Source organism: Trichomycterus rosablanca, chromosome 12 (genome assembly GCF_030014385.1).
Source record: "Trichomycterus rosablanca isolate fTriRos1 chromosome 12, fTriRos1.hap1, whole genome shotgun sequence".
NCBI classification, from domain to species: Eukaryota; Metazoa; Chordata; class Actinopteri; order Siluriformes; family Trichomycteridae; genus Trichomycterus; species Trichomycterus rosablanca.
The window spans coordinates 39,232,392-39,254,492 of NC_085999.1; the positions used below are offsets into that span (position 1 = coordinate 39,232,392).

The 22,101-nt window shown below is 43.3% G+C and overlaps 1 protein-coding gene across 1 annotated transcript in view; it reads left to right on the forward strand.

Moving 5' to 3' along the window:
* Nucleotides 1-22,101, forward strand: part of abca12 (ATP-binding cassette, sub-family A (ABC1), member 12) — an 82,648-nt gene that overhangs the window by 35,818 nt on the left and 24,729 nt on the right. Inside the window, exons 24-51 of the mRNA XM_063005731.1 lie at nt 955-1,151; nt 1,879-3,936; nt 5,097-5,200; nt 7,474-7,580; nt 8,200-8,408; nt 8,491-8,615; nt 10,004-10,134; nt 10,739-10,909; nt 10,991-11,155; nt 11,450-11,645; nt 11,729-11,868; nt 12,019-12,138; nt 12,381-12,471; nt 13,575-13,754; nt 13,874-14,171; nt 14,261-14,375; nt 14,467-14,796; nt 15,737-15,806; nt 15,906-16,040; nt 16,150-16,311; nt 16,467-16,653; nt 16,904-17,122; nt 17,224-17,420; nt 18,239-18,396; nt 18,498-18,734; nt 19,840-19,990; nt 20,197-20,443; nt 20,541-20,630. Coding sequence (XP_062861801.1) covers nt 955-1,151; nt 1,879-3,936; nt 5,097-5,200; nt 7,474-7,580; nt 8,200-8,408; nt 8,491-8,615; nt 10,004-10,134; nt 10,739-10,909; nt 10,991-11,155; nt 11,450-11,645; nt 11,729-11,868; nt 12,019-12,138; nt 12,381-12,471; nt 13,575-13,754; nt 13,874-14,171; nt 14,261-14,375; nt 14,467-14,796; nt 15,737-15,806; nt 15,906-16,040; nt 16,150-16,311; nt 16,467-16,653; nt 16,904-17,122; nt 17,224-17,420; nt 18,239-18,396; nt 18,498-18,734; nt 19,840-19,990; nt 20,197-20,443; nt 20,541-20,630 — 6,590 coding nt within the window. The remainder of the gene's footprint in view (nt 1-954; nt 1,152-1,878; nt 3,937-5,096; nt 5,201-7,473; nt 7,581-8,199; nt 8,409-8,490; nt 8,616-10,003; nt 10,135-10,738; nt 10,910-10,990; nt 11,156-11,449; nt 11,646-11,728; nt 11,869-12,018; nt 12,139-12,380; nt 12,472-13,574; nt 13,755-13,873; nt 14,172-14,260; nt 14,376-14,466; nt 14,797-15,736; nt 15,807-15,905; nt 16,041-16,149; nt 16,312-16,466; nt 16,654-16,903; nt 17,123-17,223; nt 17,421-18,238; nt 18,397-18,497; nt 18,735-19,839; nt 19,991-20,196; nt 20,444-20,540; nt 20,631-22,101) is intronic.

Genomic DNA, 22,101 nt, shown 5'->3' on the forward strand with positions numbered 1-22,101 from the left:
AAGCTATTAAAAAACGGGGAAAGGCACAGAAATGTAAAACAGACCTACATTTCTAGGAACCTTGTAAAGCAAAAATTCACTCACTTACTTTCTTAACTGCTAATACAATTAGGGTCGTATGTGCTGGAGCCTATCCCAGCTTTTCAATGGGCACAAGGCACACAGTAACACCCTGGACAGGGTGCCAGTCCATCGCAGGGCACACACACACACACACACACACACACACACACACACACACACATTCACCTACAGGGTAATTCATTGTCTCCAATTAACCTGACTGAATGTTTTTGGACTGTGGGAGGAAACCGGAGCTCCCGGAGGAAACCCACACAGACACGGGGAGAACATGCACAACTCCACACAGAAAGGACCCAGACCGCCCCACCTGGGTATCGAACCCAGGACCTTCTTGCTGTGAAGCGACAGTGCTACCCACCGAGCCACCGTGCCGCCCAAGCAAAAATTATACATTATTATTATTATTATTATTATACATTTATTTGTTTGGTATAGATTGCATAGCTAGGTTTAGATCAGTGGTTCCCTAAGTGTGGGGTAACCTCACAGGGGTGGGGCTTGAACCAGCGACCTTATGATTACTAGTTCAGCACCTTAATTGCTAAGCCACAGGTTCTCCTGTGAAAGAACACTGCTGATGCTCAATAAAAGCTGCATTTTGCATCATAGGGTAGAAACCCTGCAGATTTCTCTAGTTTTGCTGGTTTTAAAGGATTTAATTCTCTGTAGATCCTCTTACTTACTCTTAAATCTTTAGCAAATGTATTAAATTAAGGTCTTTACGTTTGTATTTTTCCATATTTATTCGCTGTAGTTGCGATATCCGGCCACTAGAGTGCACTCTATAATCAGACTCGATGTCCTCACTCATATTTCATGATTGTTTCCACTGCTGATGGTCGTAATATCATGTTTATCTTCTGCTCTCAGGGTTTGGACCCTCGGTGGCTAAACAGCAGCGTTGCAGAGATCGTGGGCTCCCTGGAGACTCTTTACTCCGCCACGTTTAACGATTATCTGAGTGTGCAGCGTCTGTCCCAAAACATAATGGAGCGGGTCTCCATGATGTCCAACCTGTCCAGTGCAGACCAGGCCGAATGGAACAACATACTTATCCAACTGCAAAGGTAATAGAATAGAATAGAATAGAATAGAATAGAATATATACTGTATATTTACACTTGTACCCTGGATCCGAGAGGGTTAAAGGCTCTACAGTGGCTGCGTGGCAGAGCCGGGCACCAAACATGATGTTAAATAGGTGCCAAGGTGGTGCAGAGAGATATTCCACTAACACACCAGCGCCGGGATTCTGAATTCTCCCAGTTCGAATCTCAGCAGCAGACAAAATCGGCCGCTAGTCTGCTGGGCGGGAAAAGACGGGACTAAAAAGTGGGCGGGGTCTTAGATGCTGTGTGAGGACCCTGGTTAGTAGGCCGAGGAACGTGGAGATCAGCGAGTGACCCTTCGTGCGCGAGACTGACCTCAGGCGCCGATCCATCGATGTACGGGGGGATAAGGAGGGGTCGGTGTTGGAGGGAGGGCGTGTCAGGAGAACATACCCTCCTCGTACACCATCAGGGTCTCCAGCAGAGGAAGAGGAACCGGCTACGATAAACTGGGAGGAAAAGGGAGAAATAGATAAGTGGGCACAACCAACACGGCATTAGTAGTAGGTTTCTGCAGCGGTCAAATGGCCAACGCTGAAGGATTGATTGAAGGATTGATTGAAGGATTGATTGAAGGATTGATGGGTTTATGGGTGGGTAGGGTGTCTGACGAATTCTGCATAGCAACAGATGAGCTACAGCTACATCGCTTTAAATTTTAATACTCGTATTGCTTCTGTTTCAGTCTATCGTTTGTTCACACGGCGCTGGAGAACGTTGCCCAGGAACAATCATTAAGACCTTACGCCCTGGCACTGGATGACGTCCTGCAGTACAGCCTGCAGTACCAGAACGCACCAGCAAGCCCTGAGATGGTGGTTCAGGCTCTGGACGTCGCCCTGACCGCCATGAACATCAGCAGAGAGCAAATCAATCGTTTTCTGTCCAGCGCTATATTCACCAGGCCCGACGTCTTCTCCATGGACGTGCTCATAAAGGAGGCGATCGGAAAGGTCATCGAGATGAAGCTGCTGGGAGATTGGCCTGCCGTCTACAAACTTATGGATCAGGTGCTCTACGTGGATAATTCAAGCCGCATCCTGGAGGCAGCCAACGAACTGGTCAACTGGTACAACGTTACTCAGGACTCTGGGATGAATCTCGCCACCGGGACGCTCTCCAGGCTGTACGGCATGGTGACGTCAGTACTTCCATCCGCCAGCCAGTTGGGATGCCCCGTGCCATGCAACTCTAACCTCATCACCAGCCTCGCAAGCAACGCTTTGTCCCTGATGAAGCTTCTCGGCAACACCACGAGCGTCTTCACACCCTTCCAAGATTACCTCAGGCCAATCCAAGCCCAGCTCGACATGGGACAAAATCTGAACGATCTCCTGTCAGCGACCAAAAGCGCCAGAGCGGCACAAAACTCGACGAGAGAGCCAATCGACGACCTTCTCGACCTCTTTGGCGGAAACTATCAGGACGTGTTTCAGGCTCTGTCCGGTCCTCTGAGCTCAGAAGAAACCCTGGAGACCATGCACGTGTTCTTTTCAAATCCAGACCTCGGGATCTTCCTGAAAGGCTGGACCAGGGATATGACGAAGAACTCGGGCGCAGACGGGACCATCGGCGAGACTCTCGCTATGCTGTCCGCCTTGACTCTTCGGAACAACGCCAATGGTTCCATGTCTAACAACGACTTTGCGTCCTATCTGCGTCCGTTTGCGTCGGCCCTGCCTCCTCAGGAAGCGGAATATCTCAACATCTCGGCACAGATGATGTCAGCGTTTGCTTCGCTCGCGTCAAATCCGACGGACGTGAAGAGCGTGAAGATGTCAGCTCAAGAGATCGCCAGTTCTCTGAGTCGTAGCCTCGTTGTCTCGAATGCGCCACCACTTCCGAACGGGCAGTCCCTGGAGGACATCGCGTACCCTCTCATCCTGAGCAGTGCCTTCACTTCTGAGGTCCTGTTCAACCTCTCTGCCAGCAACTACACCCTTGGTGGCGGTTTGGACCCAGACGCGGTGTTGACCCAGGCGTTCAAGCAATATGCCCCGATGTTCCCGGCGGGCGCTGAAGGACTTCTCCATCCTCTCCGGTCTGCGCTCGCTTTTGCGCTTTCGAATATGTCGAATACTGCCGAAATCAGGCCGGCCTTCTTCCAGATCTCCCAAAACGTCACCATGTCCATGTTAAAGTACCTCAACCTGACCGGAGAACCTGCACCCATGGGAATGGGAATGTCCTCCAAAAACCTAACCGACATGCTCTTCACTGCTTCAAATCAGGTCTCCAGGAGTCTCTATGAGGGCCTGACGATGGATCCGTCCTCCATCCAGGTCCCGTTTGTGCTCAGCTCCCTGGAAAAGGTCATGTCCTCCCTGAGTGCTGTATTACCTCCAGATGCCCAGCGATACTCCAACGCCTCGTTTGACCTTCTGCAGTTGCTGGTGCTCCCTCTGAACCAAACCAACAACACCAATATGAGCAGTGGGATCAGTCAGCTTTCCAGTTCTGTCCAGAACCTCTTGAACATGATTCCTGGTGGAAACATGAGTTCTGCAGGTGGCGTCGTGAGCGACCTGGAACAGAGTCTGAAGAGACTCCTGGTACTTTCTTCAGGTGGAGCTTCACTGGCACAGGGCACTGACATGACTCAGGAGATCCTGCAGACCATCGAGGACCTCCTCAAACTGGCTAACAGCAGCTCGGAGCTGGACCTGGCGAGGCAGATCCTGGGGGCTGCTGAGATGAACGTCAAGCCTCTGCTGACGACGAACGAGAGCAACTGGGTTCAACAGTAAGTTCTGCTTTAGTTTTTGCCTACCTGGCATTAACCCTAAAGAACTAGGTGGCTACTACTGGCAGGCCAGACTACTTGGATAAATAAAATAAATAATTAAATAAAATAAATAAATAAATAACACAAAAATAAATAAATAAAATAAAAATAAATACATAAATAAAATAAATAAATAAAAATATTAAATAAAAAACACAAAAATACACTAATAAAAATAAATACACAAATAAATACATGAATAAATTAATATAAATAAATGAATATAAAATAATAAAATAAAAATAAATAAATAAATAAAATAAAAATAAATAAATAAAATACAAATAAATAAATAAAATAAATAAATAAATAAAAATATTAAATTAATAACACAAAAATACACTAATAAAATAAATACATAAATAAATACATTAATAAATTTATATAAATAAATTTATATAAAAATAAATAAAATAAGTAAATAAAAATAAAGTAAAAGTAAATACATGAAATATAATAAAATTAATCAATAAATAAATAAATAACATAAAAATATATAAAAATAAATCAATAAATAAATCAATAAAATAAAAAATAAATAAAAATATTAAATGAATAACAAAAATTAACTACTAAAATAAATACACAAATAAATTCATGAATCAATTAATATAAATAAATTAATTTGTAAATAATAAGTAAATAAGAATAACATTGAAATAAAAATATATAAATAAAGTAAAAATAAATAAATAAATAACATAAAAATATATAAATAAAGTAAAAATAAATATATATATATAAAATAATATAAAAAAATTTAAAAAAACAACAACAATTGGCTCGTCCGTAGTTTGGGAACGCGATCACAACCTCTGTTGGTTGATCGATGGTATTGCACAGAGACGGGGAATAATGGGGATCAGTGCGTGACTCTCTGTACATGATACTGATCCCCATACGAACCCGCAGAAGGGGGCATGCGTTGGTTCTGGCTTTTCTAAAATACGAATCGTGTAATTGGCTATGCCTAAATTGGGGAAAAACTGGGGAAAATGGAGTAACATTAATTTTTTATTTTATTTACAAGCAAAAAACACAATTTTACTAAAAGTTCTAATATTGTGGTGGAGTGAAGTGTTCTGTTGAGTAATTTAAGCTGTTTGTTTTTGTCTTAGCTTGCCGCTCATGCTGACGTACATGGCGGGAAACCTTCCAGCGGATCTCCAGTTTGGTTCCTTCAATTCTTCAATGATTGCAAGAATTGCCAATGAAACTCAAGGTACAGGAACACGGTTCCGTCTCGCTCATATTATAATCCATGAATCTAAAACAAAGACATAAGACGTATAGATAGGCAGAGGGGTGCAGGTTACAGCATCATGCCTAACTGCCAGTAGAAAAGTATTGGAGCAGCCCTTTAACTTACTGCGTTTCAGCCACAACGATCCCTAACAGGTGTAATGAGTCAATCATATAAAGGAAATCACATGCTTATGACTTTGCCACAACAGTTTAGGGAAGGTCCTCTCCCATTCCAGAATGAGCGAGCTCTATAAATCCTGCACAGAGCCCTGACCTGACGTCAGCCCCACTCAACAGCTCTGGGATGAACTGGTACATCAACTGAGGATTTCTCGAGCACCATCAGTGCTCAGATTGGGCACAAATTCCCACAGGCATAGTTTAAAGTCTCCTGACATTATTCAGATTATTTCAGATGTAGTAGACATATTTTTGACATTTTAATTGGCTCTTTTTGGCCTGGTGCAGGTGCAAAAGAAGCCGTCTGTGCTGCACAGGTGCCAGAGGGGGCGTGTGTTACTTACAACCCTAGTCGGTCAGGAGTGGAGGGAATTGGATATGACTAAATTGGGAGAGAAAACAGAATAAATGAACGTAAAGTAGAAAGTCTGGTGGAATATATGAGATGAAACTTTAAACAAATCTGGGAGTATCTCAGATTATCTCAGAGTATCTCAGAGTATCTCGAAGTATCTCGAAGTATCTCGAAGTATCTCAGAGTATCTGGGAGTATCTGGGAGTATCCGCAAGCTTTCCTCATTTAGGAAATTGTGTTACGCCACAATGAGCTGAAACAAATCGTGCCACGTTATAAATTTCTCATTTCCGTCTCATTTCAGCAGCTCATGAAACACGATCATCACGGCGAGGGACGTAAACCATTCACTCCTTCTGTCATGAACTAAATCTGCTCTCACACTTTCGCTAATCTCATTTATTTTAACCAGCGTGTGTGTGTGTGTGTGTGTGTGTGTGGGCGGTTTATTTAAATGAGAGATTTTATTTTGTTTGTAAGAAAAGCATTTACAGTAAACCAGAAGGCAGCGAGCCGGGATCCAGGAGGAGGAAGAAAACGCTCCGTCATGTTATTAACGGCTATTTTTTATATAGAGACGTTCGTTAGACGCCCACTCCTGTATTAAGACGTCGCCATGGCAGATCCGGTCCAGACTCGGTGCCGTTTTTACTTCGGACGCTTCTCCCTTCTATCCGGGCTCGGGATCTGCTCTTGTCTTGAGAGCGTTTATTTGATTCGGTACAGTTTGTACGCCGGACTGACACGACCCTATAGTGCACTGATATGTGTCCGGATGCCAATATGAACCCGCCTCTTGCAGGTGAAAAGAAGTGGCCGGATCAGAGCACATGCCGGAGGGGGCGTGAGATGCTTGTGACGTTCCTAGGCCACCTGGCGGACTCTGGCATTTATCCGGGCTTGTGACTGGCATTAAGGGTGCACTGATTACTGATATGTGCCCCCCACACCCTAAATTCCTAGGTTCATGTAACACCACGCACCTTCAGTATTTGTGAGCCCAGCCTGGGATTCGAACCCCAGGAACATAATGCATTCATTTATTCATTTACCATCGCCTTATGCTGGTCTGGGTCACGGTGGGTCTGATTCACTGGGCGGGAAACACCTTGGGCCGGTCGCCAGTCCATCACAGGACACACACACACACACACACACACCTAAGAGGACGTTTGATATCTCCCATGAGTTCGACTGCATGTTTTTGGACTGTGGGAGGAAACCGGAGCACCCGGAGGAAACCCACACAGACACGGGGAGGACTTGCTCCACATGGGAATCGATCCCAGGACCTTCTTGCTGTGGGTTGACAGTGCTACCCACCGAGCCACTGAGTCAAATGGACATTGTGGGTGCAGAGATGCAGATTCCCATCACATCCAGCAGTCCTACAGGATGCCCCAGAACCACCCCAGGGTCAAACAAACAAGAGATGTAGATTAAACATGGTAGGAATGGTAAATTGGTAGGTTCTCCCAGTCTCAGGGTGTGTTTCTTCTGAGTGTTTCAGGTTCCTCACACTAAAAATGGTTGAACGGGTGCTTTACATTACCGGGGTGTAATTCAGCCTCTGTACCGTTACGGTCGGGTCACCGATTGGGATAAAAGCACGTAGTGAAAATAAATAATTATTAATAACATAGATCAGCCATAGCTCCCCTCATAGCTGTCCTCTCTTACGCTCCCTCTGACTTTTCCGATCTCTGTTTCGACAGAAAAGCCCAACATCCTGATGGATCTGGCGGACACGACCTTCAAACTCCTCTCAACCAACTGGAGCAGCAACAGTTTCGGGGGTCTGCTGCAGAAAATGCAGACGCAGGTCAGAACTGCACTCCTGTTGCACATTTTTTTGGGAGAACAGTTGGGTTGTTGGTTTAAACCCCATTACAGCACGTTGTGGAACCCTCAAACCCTGATGGAAAATTCTGATATTCTGATTCCGATCGAGCATCCGCATACAGACATGATCGTTGGCCAGTGGTAGATCGGTGGTTAAGATCCTGGACTAGTGAATTAGTCCACTGTTGGACCCTTGAGCAAGGCTCTTAACCTTCAATTGCTCACAACTGCACGTCGCTCTGTATAAATGCTGTAATAGATGATTGCCATCCTGTCTGGGCGCATTACGGCACTGTGCCCAGTGATTCTGGGAAAACTGGACCCACCACAACCCTGATCATGATGCAGTTTTTTTTCCACCCCTAAAGACATAGTGAATTAAGTCTGTGTAGATGCCAGGCAGGTTGATAGCACAGCTGAGATTCAAACCCGTATCTCAGCTGTAGTTGGCTAGACCACTGTGCTGTGTGTATATAACACACACACACACACACACACACACACACATGCTCACCGCCAGGTGTCCGAATACTTTTGACCATGTAGTGTGTATGTTTGCAGTGCTGAAGCAGTGAGTGTTTGTGGTGTTTGTGGTGTAGGTGTGCAGTTTGGAGAACATGACGTCAGTGCAGCACTTCACTCAGGCTCTTTCCATCAGTCCGGGTCTGCTGTGTAACACGGCGCTGCCCACCATCCAGGCTCTCCGTACCATCGCTGTCAACCTGGGCAACGACAGCGCCAGGCTGACTGACCTGCTCTACCAGGAACTGGTCGGAGACCCCAACACCTACGACCTCCAAGTGGACTGGTATTACCACCGTACTGTTGTAGCTGATGGTAGCAGAACGTTTATTGACGTGATATTTTAATGATGAAGGTTTTGTGTTCAGGACCTCCGTCATCTCGAGCATCCTGGGTGTGAACATCAGCGCTCTGACCAAGATGGACGACAACTTCAGCGCTCCAGGTAAGATCCTGTTATCAGCACCGGCACAGGAAGTCCTGATCAGTCCAGGTACGCTGGGTAAAAATAAGAATCAGATTTACGCTGATCGATCAGCTCTGGGTTTATCAGGAGGAGGATCGAACCGTGTACCGAACTGCACTGGTGGGTCCGGGTGACATCGCTTAAGGACAGGAAGCAGTTTACATGCGGTTACTTCCTGTCCAGCCTTCCCTCCCTAACGCAAAGCCAGTGGTGCCGCCGAGGCTCGAACCCGGGTCTCAGAGTTGTTGACCCGATGCAGGGGTCCTTAAACTTTTCATCCCTTGATTTTTTTCCCAACACAAACATTTGGCAATATACATAAAATAATAATAAATAAATAAATAAATAAATAACATAATAATAAATTAATACATCAAAAATAAAATTATAAAAAATAAAATTAAATAACAAAATCTAATAAAATAAATAAATAACAAAAAAAGAATAAATAAATAAAAAATAAAATTAAAATAAATAAATAAATAAATAGATTAAATAATGAATAAATGAATGTAATAAATTAATAAATAAATACATAAATTAATTAATTAATTAATAAAATAGAATAAAATAGAATAAAATAGAATAAAATAAATAAAATAAATAAATACAATAAATCAATGAAATAAATACATAAATACATGAATAAATACATAAATAAATAATAAATAAATATACAAATAAATATACAAAAAAATCTAAAATCAATAAATAAAATTAATGAATAATTAAGTAAGTAAAACAAATACATGAATAAATAAATACATATAAAATAAATAAACAAATAAATCTAAAATAAATACATGAATAAAAAAATAAATAAATACATAAAGGAATGAGTGAATAAATAAATAAAACTAAACTAAATAAATAAATAAAATAAATAAATAAAATAAATTCATGAAAAAAACATAAAATACAAATAAATAAAATACGAATAAATAAATATAAAGAAATTAATTTATTAATTAATAAATGCGCTCTATGTACATGCCAGAGATTCAGATCTTTCATGGACTGAAGGGAAAAAGAAGGAACCCTACAGGTGTATTAACGTGATCTGCGTTTGGGACGCCTCGTTTCACGACTCCTCTACATTTCGGTTTTAAACTCTCGTTAGTCGAAACATCACAGCAAAGCATTGTGGGTGAAGCTGGATCGTATAATTATTGTTTCTGGTAGCGTCGAGGCTCTGAGGAAGGTTTTACCTGAGGTCGCTCGTGTAGAAACAGACTCCTCGTGTATATGATGGGAGAGGGTTAAGGGCCTGGCTCAAGGGCTGGGATGGGATTCAGACTCTCAACCTTTCAACAGCGCTATTTACTAAGCTACCACTAGATGGCGCGTTCGGTCCATTCCTTTATTTTGGTAGTGCAGTAAGGAAATCTTCAGCCTGCTGTTGTTTGTGCTGACAGGTGAAATAAAGATCTCAGAACTGCTGAAGGACAAAAAGCTGTTCATGGCCGACGTCACCAAGTACACCAGCTTTCCTCCCGCCGTTCTAGCCGCCATGCTGGAGATGCCTCTGCCCAACAGCAACCTGCAGGTAGTTCAGACACCAGCGCACCAACATAAAAAGTACCAGCACACATACGCATGAAGTACAACGAAGGACATTCAGTAGATGAACGTATTGGCTGGAGGGAGGCAATACTCACCCGCCAACCAGGTCGATAAGCGAAGTGCGCTGGAGGGAGCATCCAGTGATTCGGAGGGCAGGTAGCAATCCGGTGCGGTACTACAGGAGGTAATAGGTTTAGGGGGGCGCTGGCTTCTGTCTCTTGATGGAGAAACATTGTCATATATAGCACTACTCCACCCCCCACCCCACCCCCAAAATAAAATAAAAACCTTTAGGGGGCGCCACTACAGACATTCATCTCCATTCGTCCTCCTCTGTCCTTCAAACCTCCTGCATGTCCTCGCTCACAACATCCATCAACCTCCTTCTCTTCCTCCTCCTCTCATCCCTCTTCTGCACATGCTCAGATCGTCTCAATCTCTCCCCACTCACTGGCAGACGCCCTTTTATCAGAACCCACTCCTGCCATTCCGCACCACCCACTTACCCTGAAACCTGAAAATAATAATATATATATATGATATAATCAATACATTTCTGAGTGGTTTGTTCTCTCTGTGTGATTTAGCTCTTGTCCATGCTGACGAGTCTGCACTACTGCGATAATCCGTCCACCCTGCAGCTGGACCAGCTCAAAATGACCATCTTCAAGTCCCTGTGCTCGCTGTCCCCACAGGAGTGGTACAACCTGGCTCTGGTACTGGCCCGGCACGCTAACATGCAGAGCGTGATGTACAAGGTAAAGCTCGCCGCCGCGTTTCTCCAGGCCGCGTTTAGGCACTGCACTGCTGTTGCTAATTCTCGGCCGCTGTGATTGCAGATGTTCCTGTCCAGTGAGATCCAGAGCCTGGTCCAGGTCCTCATACAGGTGGTGAAGTTCTTCATGGATATCATGAAGAAGCTGGCGCCGGCTCTGGACCGGCTGGAGGGGTACCTGACCAAGTTCGGAGACCTGAAGCTGATGTCCAACCCAGAATTCAGAAGCGTAAGAGTCTGAGATTCTAAACCTAAAATTATACACACACACACACACACACACACACACACACACACACACACATATATATATACGGGGGATAACGGAGATCAGTGCAAGTGAAAAGAAGCAGTCGGTGCTGCACATGTGTCGGAGGGGGCGTGTGCCAGTCGACCAGGAGTGGAGGTCCGAAGCAGTCAAAGGGAATTACCATCAGGGAATTGGATACGACTAAATTGGAAGAAAAACATTGTTTTAGTGAAAGAATGAATGAATGAAATGTCTGATTGTTGTTTCTTACAGCTGGTGAGAGGAAAACGCTCCACCATGTCCAGCAGAGCCACCTTCGTCACCATCTCTCGCGCCCTCTGCAGGAACGGCATGCTGACGCTCTTCGGCATCTCCAAACTTCCCGACATGGCTCAGTCCAGCCCGTCCGTACAGGAACAGCAGAAAGTGGAGGAGCTCATGACCAAGTTCAAGATCCCTCGAGATGCCAGTATGACCCGCGTTTTTCTCATTACATTTAATATTTTGATGTGAAATATGACGCGTTTAACCAGGTTTGTTTTGTTTTCGTAGCTCCGTTCTGTACCAACTTCTACCTGGACATGGTGAGCACCACAGGGGGCGCTGTAGCCTGGGCCTTCCTCAAACCCATGCTCCTGGGACAGGTCCTGTATTACCCAGACACCCCGCTGACCAGAGAAATCGTCCAAAAGGTACGTGGAGTTTACAATAATCTCACTACAGACATTTACAGACATTGACCTCACAAATGCTTCTTTAAATGCTCATTTGGGCACAGATCCCCACAGACAGACTCCATATTAACATTTACCAACTATTAACAACTGTGTGTCATTTTGCAGTCGAACACGACGCTGCAGCAGTTCGGGGATCTGCGCCTGTACTCGGAGGAGTGGTTACGTTCATCCTCCTACCTCATGCAGTCGGCTCAGCTCCTCAACAAATCGCTGCCCATCCTGAAGGTAAAAAACTAAATTAAATGTGCTCGAGTGTCACTGGGGCAAGTGCGCCCTCTGCTGACAGATCGAGGTGCCTGCACGGGGATGGCAGAGCATTGCTCTCCTTCAATTGGCTACGGCTTAAAAATGGTGGAAAAACACAAAAAGATCAATAAAAGGCTCAGAATCAGTCCAGGATTTTTTGCTATGTGCATTTTTATAAAACATATATATATTTATTTAGCAATTTGTTTGTTTTTGTGCAGAACTCCCTGCGCAGTCCGTTCGTCCAGAACTTCATACAGGAGCAGACCGGCATTAACGTCACCCAGATGCAAGGAATCATCAACAGTTTCTGTAAGTCTGATGTTCGCCGTTATCTGACATTTTGGATGGTATGGAAAATGCAAATCATTAAAAAAAAAATTGAATCTCAGCACTGCTACCGGTCGGCTGGGAGCCCCCTAGCGGACACGATCGGCAGTGCAGCAGACAAAATCGGCCACTAGTCTGCTGGGAGGGAAAAGACAGGACTATAAACGGGGTGGGGTCTTCGACACTGTGTAAGGCCCCTGGTTAGTAGAAGTGGGGGAACGTGGAGATCAGTGCGTGCCGATCCATCAAAGTACAAACGAATAAGAAAAGAGCAGCAGCAATAATAATAATAATAATAATAATAATAATAATCATAATAATAAAAATAATCATAATAATGTTAATAATGATGATAATAATAATAATAATAATGTTAATAATGATGATAATAATTATAATGATAATAATAATAATGTTAATAATAATGATAATAATAATAATGATAATAATAATAATGTTAATAATAATAATAATAATAATAATAATAATGTTAATAATGATGATAATTATAATGATAATAATAATAATGTTAATAATTAATAATAATAATAATAATAATAATAATAAAAAAAATAATAAATTAAAAATAATAATAATAATAAAAATAAAAAATATATTTATAATGTTAATAATAATAAAAATAATTATAATAATGTTAATAATAATAATAACAATACTAATGTTAATGATGATAATAATAATAATAAAAATAATAATAAATTAAAAATAATAATAATAATAAAAAATAAAAAAATAATGTTAATAATAATAGTCTGCTGGGTGGGAAAAGACAGGACTAAAAAAAAAGTGGGCGCAGTCTTTAAAGGCGTGTAAGGCACCTGTACAGAAGTGGAGGGACGTGGAGATCAGCGCTTGACTCTCTGTACGGGGGAATAAGAAAGGAGGGCGTGTCAGGAGAATATACCCTCCTCGTACACCATCAGGGCCTCCAGCAGAGGAAGAGGAACTGGCTACGACTAAATTAAGAGAAAAAGGGAGGAGCTGATGAAATAAAATTGTAAAAGAATTGCTGTGTCTGGTCGACTTCATTTCATGTGTTAATAAACGTCCAACATTATACACAGCGAACATGACTCAGATGCTGGAGAAGAACCAGTTCGTGCTGGACCAGATCACCACGCTTTCCAACCTGATGATGAACCTCTCGTCCTGCGTCAACTTCAACCGCTACCGGGGCTACAACTCCACCGAGGAACTGGACAAGCAAGCCGATAAGCAGGCACAGAACCGCGAGCTCTACGCCAGTGAGTCCAATTCACACACACACACACACACACACACACACACACACACACACACACACACACACCTTTCAACACCCCGAATATTCCGGCTCCTTTCATCTGAAAATCCTCTCCTCCAGGTCTCATCTTCAAGCTGCCGGAGGAGTACAACTCGTCCTCCTCCAAACTCCCCCCTAAAGTGGACTACACCATCCGCATGCACATCGACAACGCCATGCGGACCGACCGCGCCCGGAACCCCTTCTGGGTGAAGGCCACGTACATCTCTCCCACCAAGACCCAGCGCTACAACAGAGGGTTCATCTACCTGCAGGAGAGCATCGAGAGGGCCATCATCCAGATGCAGACCGGAACCGAGGTCCAGGAACCGGCCGTGCAGATCCAGGCCTTCCCGTACCCCTGCTTCTACAAGGACGAGTAAGTGCCGGGTCGTCGGGACCCTTGATTGGTTTAAAAATAAATGCATTTTTTAATGTTTACTTATTTTGCTGCCTGCTGTTCCACAGTTACCTGAACAGCATCACCTTCGCCTTCCCTCTGGTCCTCATGATCAGCTGGGTGCTCTTCGTAGCCAACTTCGTGAAGAAGCTCGTCCACGAGCGAGAGCTGCGCCTGCATGAGGTATTTACTAAATCAAACCGTAAAAATGTCTCCTTGTTCCTCACGGCCTTTAAGACCTTCACTGAGAGGTTCTCCATTGTTCTGCCACCAGTACATGAAGATGATGGGCGTCAATCCCTTCAGCCATTTCCTGGCCTGGTTCATCGAGAGCGCCGTCTTCCTCATCATCACCGTCATACTGCTCACCATCATCCTAAAGGAGGGCGGGGTGCTTCCCAAAAGCGACGGCTTCGTGCTCTTCCTCTACCTGAGCGACTACGGCCTGAGCATCCTGGCCATCAGCTTCCTGGCCAGCTCCTTCTTCGACAAGACCAACATCGCCGGGCTGAGCGGCAGCCTGATCTACGTCATCTGCTTCTTCCCCTTCATTGTGGTCATGTGTCTGGAGGAGAACCTGCCCTTCTACGTCAAGAGTCTGCTGGTACGGGATCAGAACAGAGGAGCTTACGTGTTCGGATTTTCATGATGCGCTGCTTGCTAAAATATTAATATTGTTTTTAATAAGGAAATAAATTCTAAACAAATTATAGCAGTAAAGAGTGTAAAAATAATAATAATATATAATATATAATAATAATAATAACAATAATAATATCAGCAATAATAATAATAATAATAATAATAATAACAATAATAATATCAGCAATAATAATAATAATAATAATAATATTATCAGCAATAATAATAATAATAATATTATTATTAATAATAAAACCAGCACTAATAATAGTAATAATAATAATAATAATAATAATAATAACAGCAATAATAATAATATTAATAATAATAATATCTGCAATAATAATAATAAATAATAATAATAATAATAACAGCAATAATAATAATATTTATAATAATAATAACAGCAATAATAATAATAATATTTATAATAATAATAATAATATTAGCAAAAGGAATAATAATAATAATCATAATAATAATAATAATATCAGCAATAATAATAATATTAATATTAATAATAAAACCAGCAATAATAATAATAATAATAATAATAATAATAATAATGATAATATCAGCAATAATAATAATAATAATTATTAATATAAAAAATAAAAAACAACAATTATAATAATAATGATGATAATAATCATAATAATAATAATATTGTTAATCATAATAATAATAATAATAATAATGTTAATAATGATAATAATAATAATAATAATAATGTTAATAATAATAATAATAATAATAATAATAGTAATAATAATAATCATTGTAGTAATAATATTAAAATCCACAAATCCAGAGAACATATGTTAAGGTACTTGAGTAAACAAACACAAACGTAATAAACTGGATTCTAACTGAGGTGTGACGATTCTCCTGTTTCCTCACAGAGTCTGTTCTCTCCAACCTGCTTCAGTTACGCCAGTCAGTACGTGACCCGCTACGAGAAACAGGAGGAAGGTGAGTGCGTGCCATGTGGTGCCATGCGGCTCTGTTTAGTGCTTGTTCTTATATATGTGAACGAGCTCTTTATTTATGTTGATTTTGTGTTTTCTTCAGGTATCCAGTGGAGCAACATGTACTCGTCTCCTGTCGCCGGAGACACGGCGTCCTTCGGCTGGCTCTGCTGGCTTCTCCTCATCGACTCCTTCATCTACTTCGTACTGGGTGCTTACATCCGCATGGTCTTCCCAGGTAAACCAGTACAGCCAGGCCTGCTTTAAATACGTCGTCCTAACATCCTGCACACGATGCCAAGGTGTGGAATTCAATTCATCTTTGTTTATTTATTTTTGCACGTCAGGGAATTATGGCATCGCCGCTCCGTGGTACTTTCCTTTCCAGCCGTCGTTCTGGGCGGACATGTTCGGCTGCTGCAACAGAGGGTCGAAAGACGCCAAACGAGGACTTCTGTTCTCCAACGTCATGCAGGAGAGCCAAAGAAACGGCAAAGACCAGGGCAAAGGTAAACATAGTTCTAATTCTTAATTCTGCTCTCTACCGAAAAATCCCTAATTGTCAAGCCACGATCTGAACCTTTATCGTTATTTATTTGTGCCAGGAATGATGCCAACCATCCAGACCTGCCCTCAGTACCATTAACATGATCTCTTTTTGCAGGTAAAGATGATTTCTTCTCTCACAGCGAGGTGGAGGATGTCCTAGATCTTCCGGTTGGCGTCTCGCTGCACGGCCTGACCAAGGTCTACGGCAGCAGGAAGGCCGTCGATAACCTGAACCTGAAGTTCTACGAGGGTCACGTGACTGCGCTGCTCGGCCACAACGGGGCTGGAAAAACCACCACCATGTAAGGAAGCCTCTAGTTCCTTCCGATCCAGTCATATCCAATTCTCTGATTGCTGCTGCGGACCTGTAACACACACCCCCTCCGACAAGTGTGCAGTACAGACCGCTTCTTTTCACCTGCATCAGGCAGGTTCATACATATCTCAAGCAGCGTCTGTGCGCAGTACCATCGACCAGCCAGCAGAGGTCGTAACTGCAGCAGACCGCCCGCCGTTCACGTCTCTTGCTTATCTCTCTTGCTTGTGCTTCAGGTCTCTCCTTACCGGACTGTTCGCCCCGTCGTTCGGTACCATCAAGGTCTACGGCAAGGACATGCGGGCGTCCACCGAGGACGTGCGCAAGGAGCTGGGCGTGTGCATGCAGTACGACGTCCACTTTGACCATCTGACCACCGAGGAGCATCTGCTGCTGTACGGCCAGATCAAAGCCCCCCACTGGAGCAAGCAGGAATTGCAGCAGGAAGTCCGCAAGTATGTCACATTAACAAGTCCAAAAGTATCTGGACGCCTGACCGTGAGCTTGTCATGTCCGTTCTCTTTTCACCCTGGACCTTTCGTCTCGTTCACCTCAGGATCCTGGAGGAGACGGGCATGTACACCCACCGCCACAAGCGTGTGGGCACGCTCTCCGGTGGCATGAAGAGGAAGCTCTCGATTTCCATCGCCTTCATCGGTGGCTCTCGGCTGGTGGTCCTGGACGAGCCCACCACCGGTGTGGATCCCTGCTCACGCCGCAGCATCTGGGACATCGTTCTGCAGCAGAAGAATGGTGAGTAACCTTGGAAACGAGCTTCTTCTGGGTTCTTTTCAGTTCTTTTTTGTTCTTTTTCAGAATGTAGTGACCACTTATTAAAAAACAACTTCTTTATGAGTCTGGCTAACACATTCGCTTCAAGTTTGGGCACTGAACCTATTAAAGCATGTTTTTATGGATCCTGCTGTGTGTACAGGGGTACAGTCATGCTGGAACAGGAAAGGACCTTCCCCAAACTCTTGCCCCTACATTAATACTATACGTAATGCATGCTTATCATTTATTTCATGTAAATAATCAGAGGTGGGCGAGTGGCTCGGCGGTAAATTGTGGTACCCGACTGGGTTCGAATCTCAATAATATGCTTTCTCTGGCCCCGTGATGGATTGGCGTTCTATCCAGGCCCCACTGTGACCCTGGTCAGGTTACCAATGTGATAAAACATAAAAATGAAAGTTAAATAATAATAATAATAATAATTGTCCAATAGAAGTACTTAGCTTCTGAGCTCAGATGAGACCAGTCGGACCTCCACTCCTGACCGAGGAGAGTCGTGACTAACATACGTGTGCAGAACCAACCGCTTCTTTTCCCCTGCACCAAACGGGTTCATAGAGGGATCCGTATCGCGCATGGAGAGTCACGCACTGATCTCCGTTATCCCCCGTCTCACTGTGCAGTACCATCGATCAGCCAGCGGAGGTCGTGATTGCAGCACTAATCCCTCCCCCCATCGGACGAGCCGATCATCATCCGTGTAGTCGTCCTTTAGCGGAGCTCGAGATGTTAGCACTGCTGGGCTAGCGTGTTTTTAAACATATGCGTTTGTCCAGACCGCACCATCATCCTGTCCACCCACCACCTGGATGAAGCCGAGGTCCTGAGCGACCGCATCGCTTTCCTGGAGCGCGGAGGCCTGAAATGCTGCGGATCTCCCTTCTACCTGAAGGACAAGCTGGCACAGGGCTACAACCTCACCCTCACCAAGAAGGTACTGCTTACCTAGCGGAAAAGATTTCTACTAAATGCTAACGCTAATGCCGCCACGCCTGCCCTGAGTTTAACGTGCTGGGTTCCCGTCCCGCCCCGTAGGTCCTGCCTCCCGACTCGGACGACAAGTTCGACATCGAGCAGATCAGATCCTTCATCCACGCCTACCTGCCCGAGGCTCGGCTGAAGGACGGAGAAGTGGGAGACATCGGGTTCCATCTTCCTGCCTACAACTCCCAGAATGCATCAGCCTACCGCTCACTGCTCGGCAGCCTGGACCAGAACCTGGACAAGCTGCAGCTCGGCTGTTACGGCATCTCGGACACCACGCTGGAGGAGGTGAGGGACAGATCTAAACATAGATAAGCATGTGCAGTTGTGATCATAAATATTCAACCCCCTCTTTAGCAGGGTTCGAATCCCCAGCTTTTCTGGCCCTGTAGTGGATCGGCGTCCTGTCCAGAGACTTCTGGTTCTGACCGAGTCCAACCCTGCTTATCTTCTGAGCTCAGATGAGACCAGGGTTTCTCAGGGTGGTTTACAACTGAATTCAGTCTTTAGGAGGGGTGTCCAAACACTTTTGACCATGTTGTATGTTCAGGATTCTTGTTAGCACCCCTAGCTGGCAGGGTAATCAAAAATATTCAACCCCCCCTCTTTACCTTATAAGGTATTGTGTAGAATTGAATGAAAATCTTCTAAGAACATCAGTCCAAGTTCACTATTAATCAACCCCCTAACCAACCCCCGGCTTCAGTACTTGGTGGAACCTTGACCCGTTCTTCTCGTGAAAAAGCCTCCAGCTCACTGACGTTTGGTAAAGATTGAAGATCTTCTATAGGATTTAAATCTAGAGATGTAGAAGATGCACACCAGGATGTTCCAGGACTGATTCCTTCAACGAGCTTTGGTTGATTTGGAAGTGCTGCTGGAAAGTCCAGATATCGCCAAGGTTCAGTTTCACCTCAGAAGGCAGAACGTTCCTCCTCAAATTCCACCCGTTCTTCTCATAAAAAGCTTCCAGCTCATTGAGGTTTGATGAAGATTAAAGATCTTCTGTAGGATTTAAATCTAGAGGCGTAGAAGATCAATGCCAGGATATTCCAGGACCAAGCTCTGGTTGGATTGGAAGTGTTTGGGATCAGCATCAAGCTGGAGAGTCCAGGTATTACCAAGGTTCAATTGTAGCACAGAAGGCAGAACGTTCCTCTTCAAAATATCTTGGCATTGAATCCATGATGCCAGCCAGTTCCTCTGGTATTCCTCTGATGTTCCTCTGGTCGCAACCCTTGCCATGCTTGCACCAGACAGCCAAGCGGTTCCAGTTTTGATCCGTCACCCCATAGAACCGCGTCCCAGAACTCCACATGCCGGTCCAAATTCCCAAATGTATACGTAGCTGTATACTCAAGTTTCACATCTACGGCTCTTTCTCTCACTCCAGGTTTTCCTCCAGTTGACGAGGGATGATCTGGAGGCTCCAGAGGAGCGACCCAACACCGTACCCGAAGTGATTCTGAACCCCGCCGCTTCCACAGACAGCCTGAACGACGACGACGACTTCACCTCCGGCGGGTTCTCCGAAGAGAAAACCAGTAAGTGTTTCTGTTCATACCTTTAGGGGGCGCAATTGAAGGTGCAGACGGTACCCTCCTCGTACACCATCGGGGTCTCCAGCAGCGCGAGAGGAACTGGCTATGATTAAATGGGAGAAAAAAGGGGAGAAAATGCAGATATACAATCTATACACTGATTTGCTGAAGCGTGTGAATAACTGTACTCTGAACGGCGCCTCCTGCAGGTCTGACCGGGAACTCCACAGTCAGTGGTTTCAAGCTGTTGGTCCAGCAGGTTCTGGCCATGCTCCTGAAGCGTATCCATCACTCCAGGAGAGACTGGAAGGGTCTGATCTCACAGGTTCTGCTCCCCGTGGTGTTCGTCATCGCCGCCATGGGTCTGGGTTCCATCAAAAGTAACCTGGAGTTCTTCCCTGAGCTGGAGCTCTCGCCCGCGCTCTACAACTCCGGAAAACAATACGCCTTCTTCAGGTAACGCCCTCCGCCCGCCCTGACAGATCACGCGCACCAGGTTCTGAATGATCAGCAGCGATTATTTACCATAAACTGGACGTTTTAATCTCCACAGTAACCAGAATCCCAACTCCAGTTACCTGGTGGATGCCATGATGTCATATCCAGGACTGGACCACTTCTGCATGGACAAACCCAACAACGAGTGAGTGTTCCCTTCATCAGGGTCGCGGTGGGTCCTGAGCCACCCAGAAACATTTTTCATTTATTTATCCTGGTCAGGGTCGCGGCAGGTTCGGTTTCACCGGGAAACACTGGACAACATAATAATAATAATAATAATAAAATAATAATAGTAATAATTGTTATTATTATTATTAAAATAAAAATAAATGTTAAATATAATAATAATAATAATAAAAATAAAAGTATAATAATAATAACAGTAGTAAATATAATAATAATAAATAACAATAATAATTATTATTATTCATAATGATACAAGAAAAATAAATATTTAAAATAATAATAATAATAATAGTAAAAAAATTTAAGTTAAAAGAATAATAGTAAAAATAATAATAAATAAGCAAATAACAGTTATAATTATTACAATTAATATTAATATTAAAATTAAAATAAATAATAAAATTATATAAAACTAAAAGTATATAATGACAATATTAAAATATAATATAATAATATTATTATTATTAAAATAGAAATAAATATTAATAATAATAATAAAAATAAATAAAAATAACAGATTAATAAGAATAATAGTTAAAAAAATAATAAATAAAAATACTAATTATAATACTTAGCATAACAATAATAATAATAATCTTAGTAGTAGTAATCATAATAATAATAATAATAATAATAATAGAAATAATAATAATATTAATATTAATAATAATAAAAATAATAATAATCAAAATAATAATAGTAATAATAAAAATAACAATTATAATAATAATAATCAACCATTATAAAAAAAAAAAAAAAAGGAAGAAGAATAGTGCAGCCCATGGGTGCTAGTCTGTTACAGCCGCCCAGATCTGAGGATCTGAGAGAACGCGATGCTCAGGAAGAATGAAGGAGCTCGTTGTGGTAACGTAGGAGTGAAACCATGAAGCATGAAGGGTTTAAATCTGTACTTGATACGGGAGGATACTGGTAACCAGTGAGGTTGATGGCATCCAGCGCCAGCATCATTATCATCAGCAGCGAGCTGATCTGTGTCTCGACTGAAAGTGACGAGTTAAAAATGAAGCTGAGGTTTTTAATTTCGGCGCCCCCGTGCTCCTGAATGAGACTCATTAGCTCAGATTATTTTAAAATGAGGCCTGGATCATTCATCCAGATTTTATTAGCGCTGATAACGTTATACCGGCTCCGTCCCGAATCCATCTCACATATAACCTCTGTAACAAGGGCTTGACGGCCGGTGCTGGCGTACGGCTCGGATTCTGAATGATAATCACCTGGCAGCGGATCCTGATGGGTCCGGTGATGGAAATCCGATTGCGTAGCTGCCCTTCATGCCCTATATGCTAATGTAATGCATAAAGCCGATGCGCGCCATCCTTCATTAAGCCCGCGCGTGGTTCCAGCTCTCCTCTCACCTTGCATTGTTATTTTCCTTTGCTATAGCTCGATCCTTCCGTCTAAAT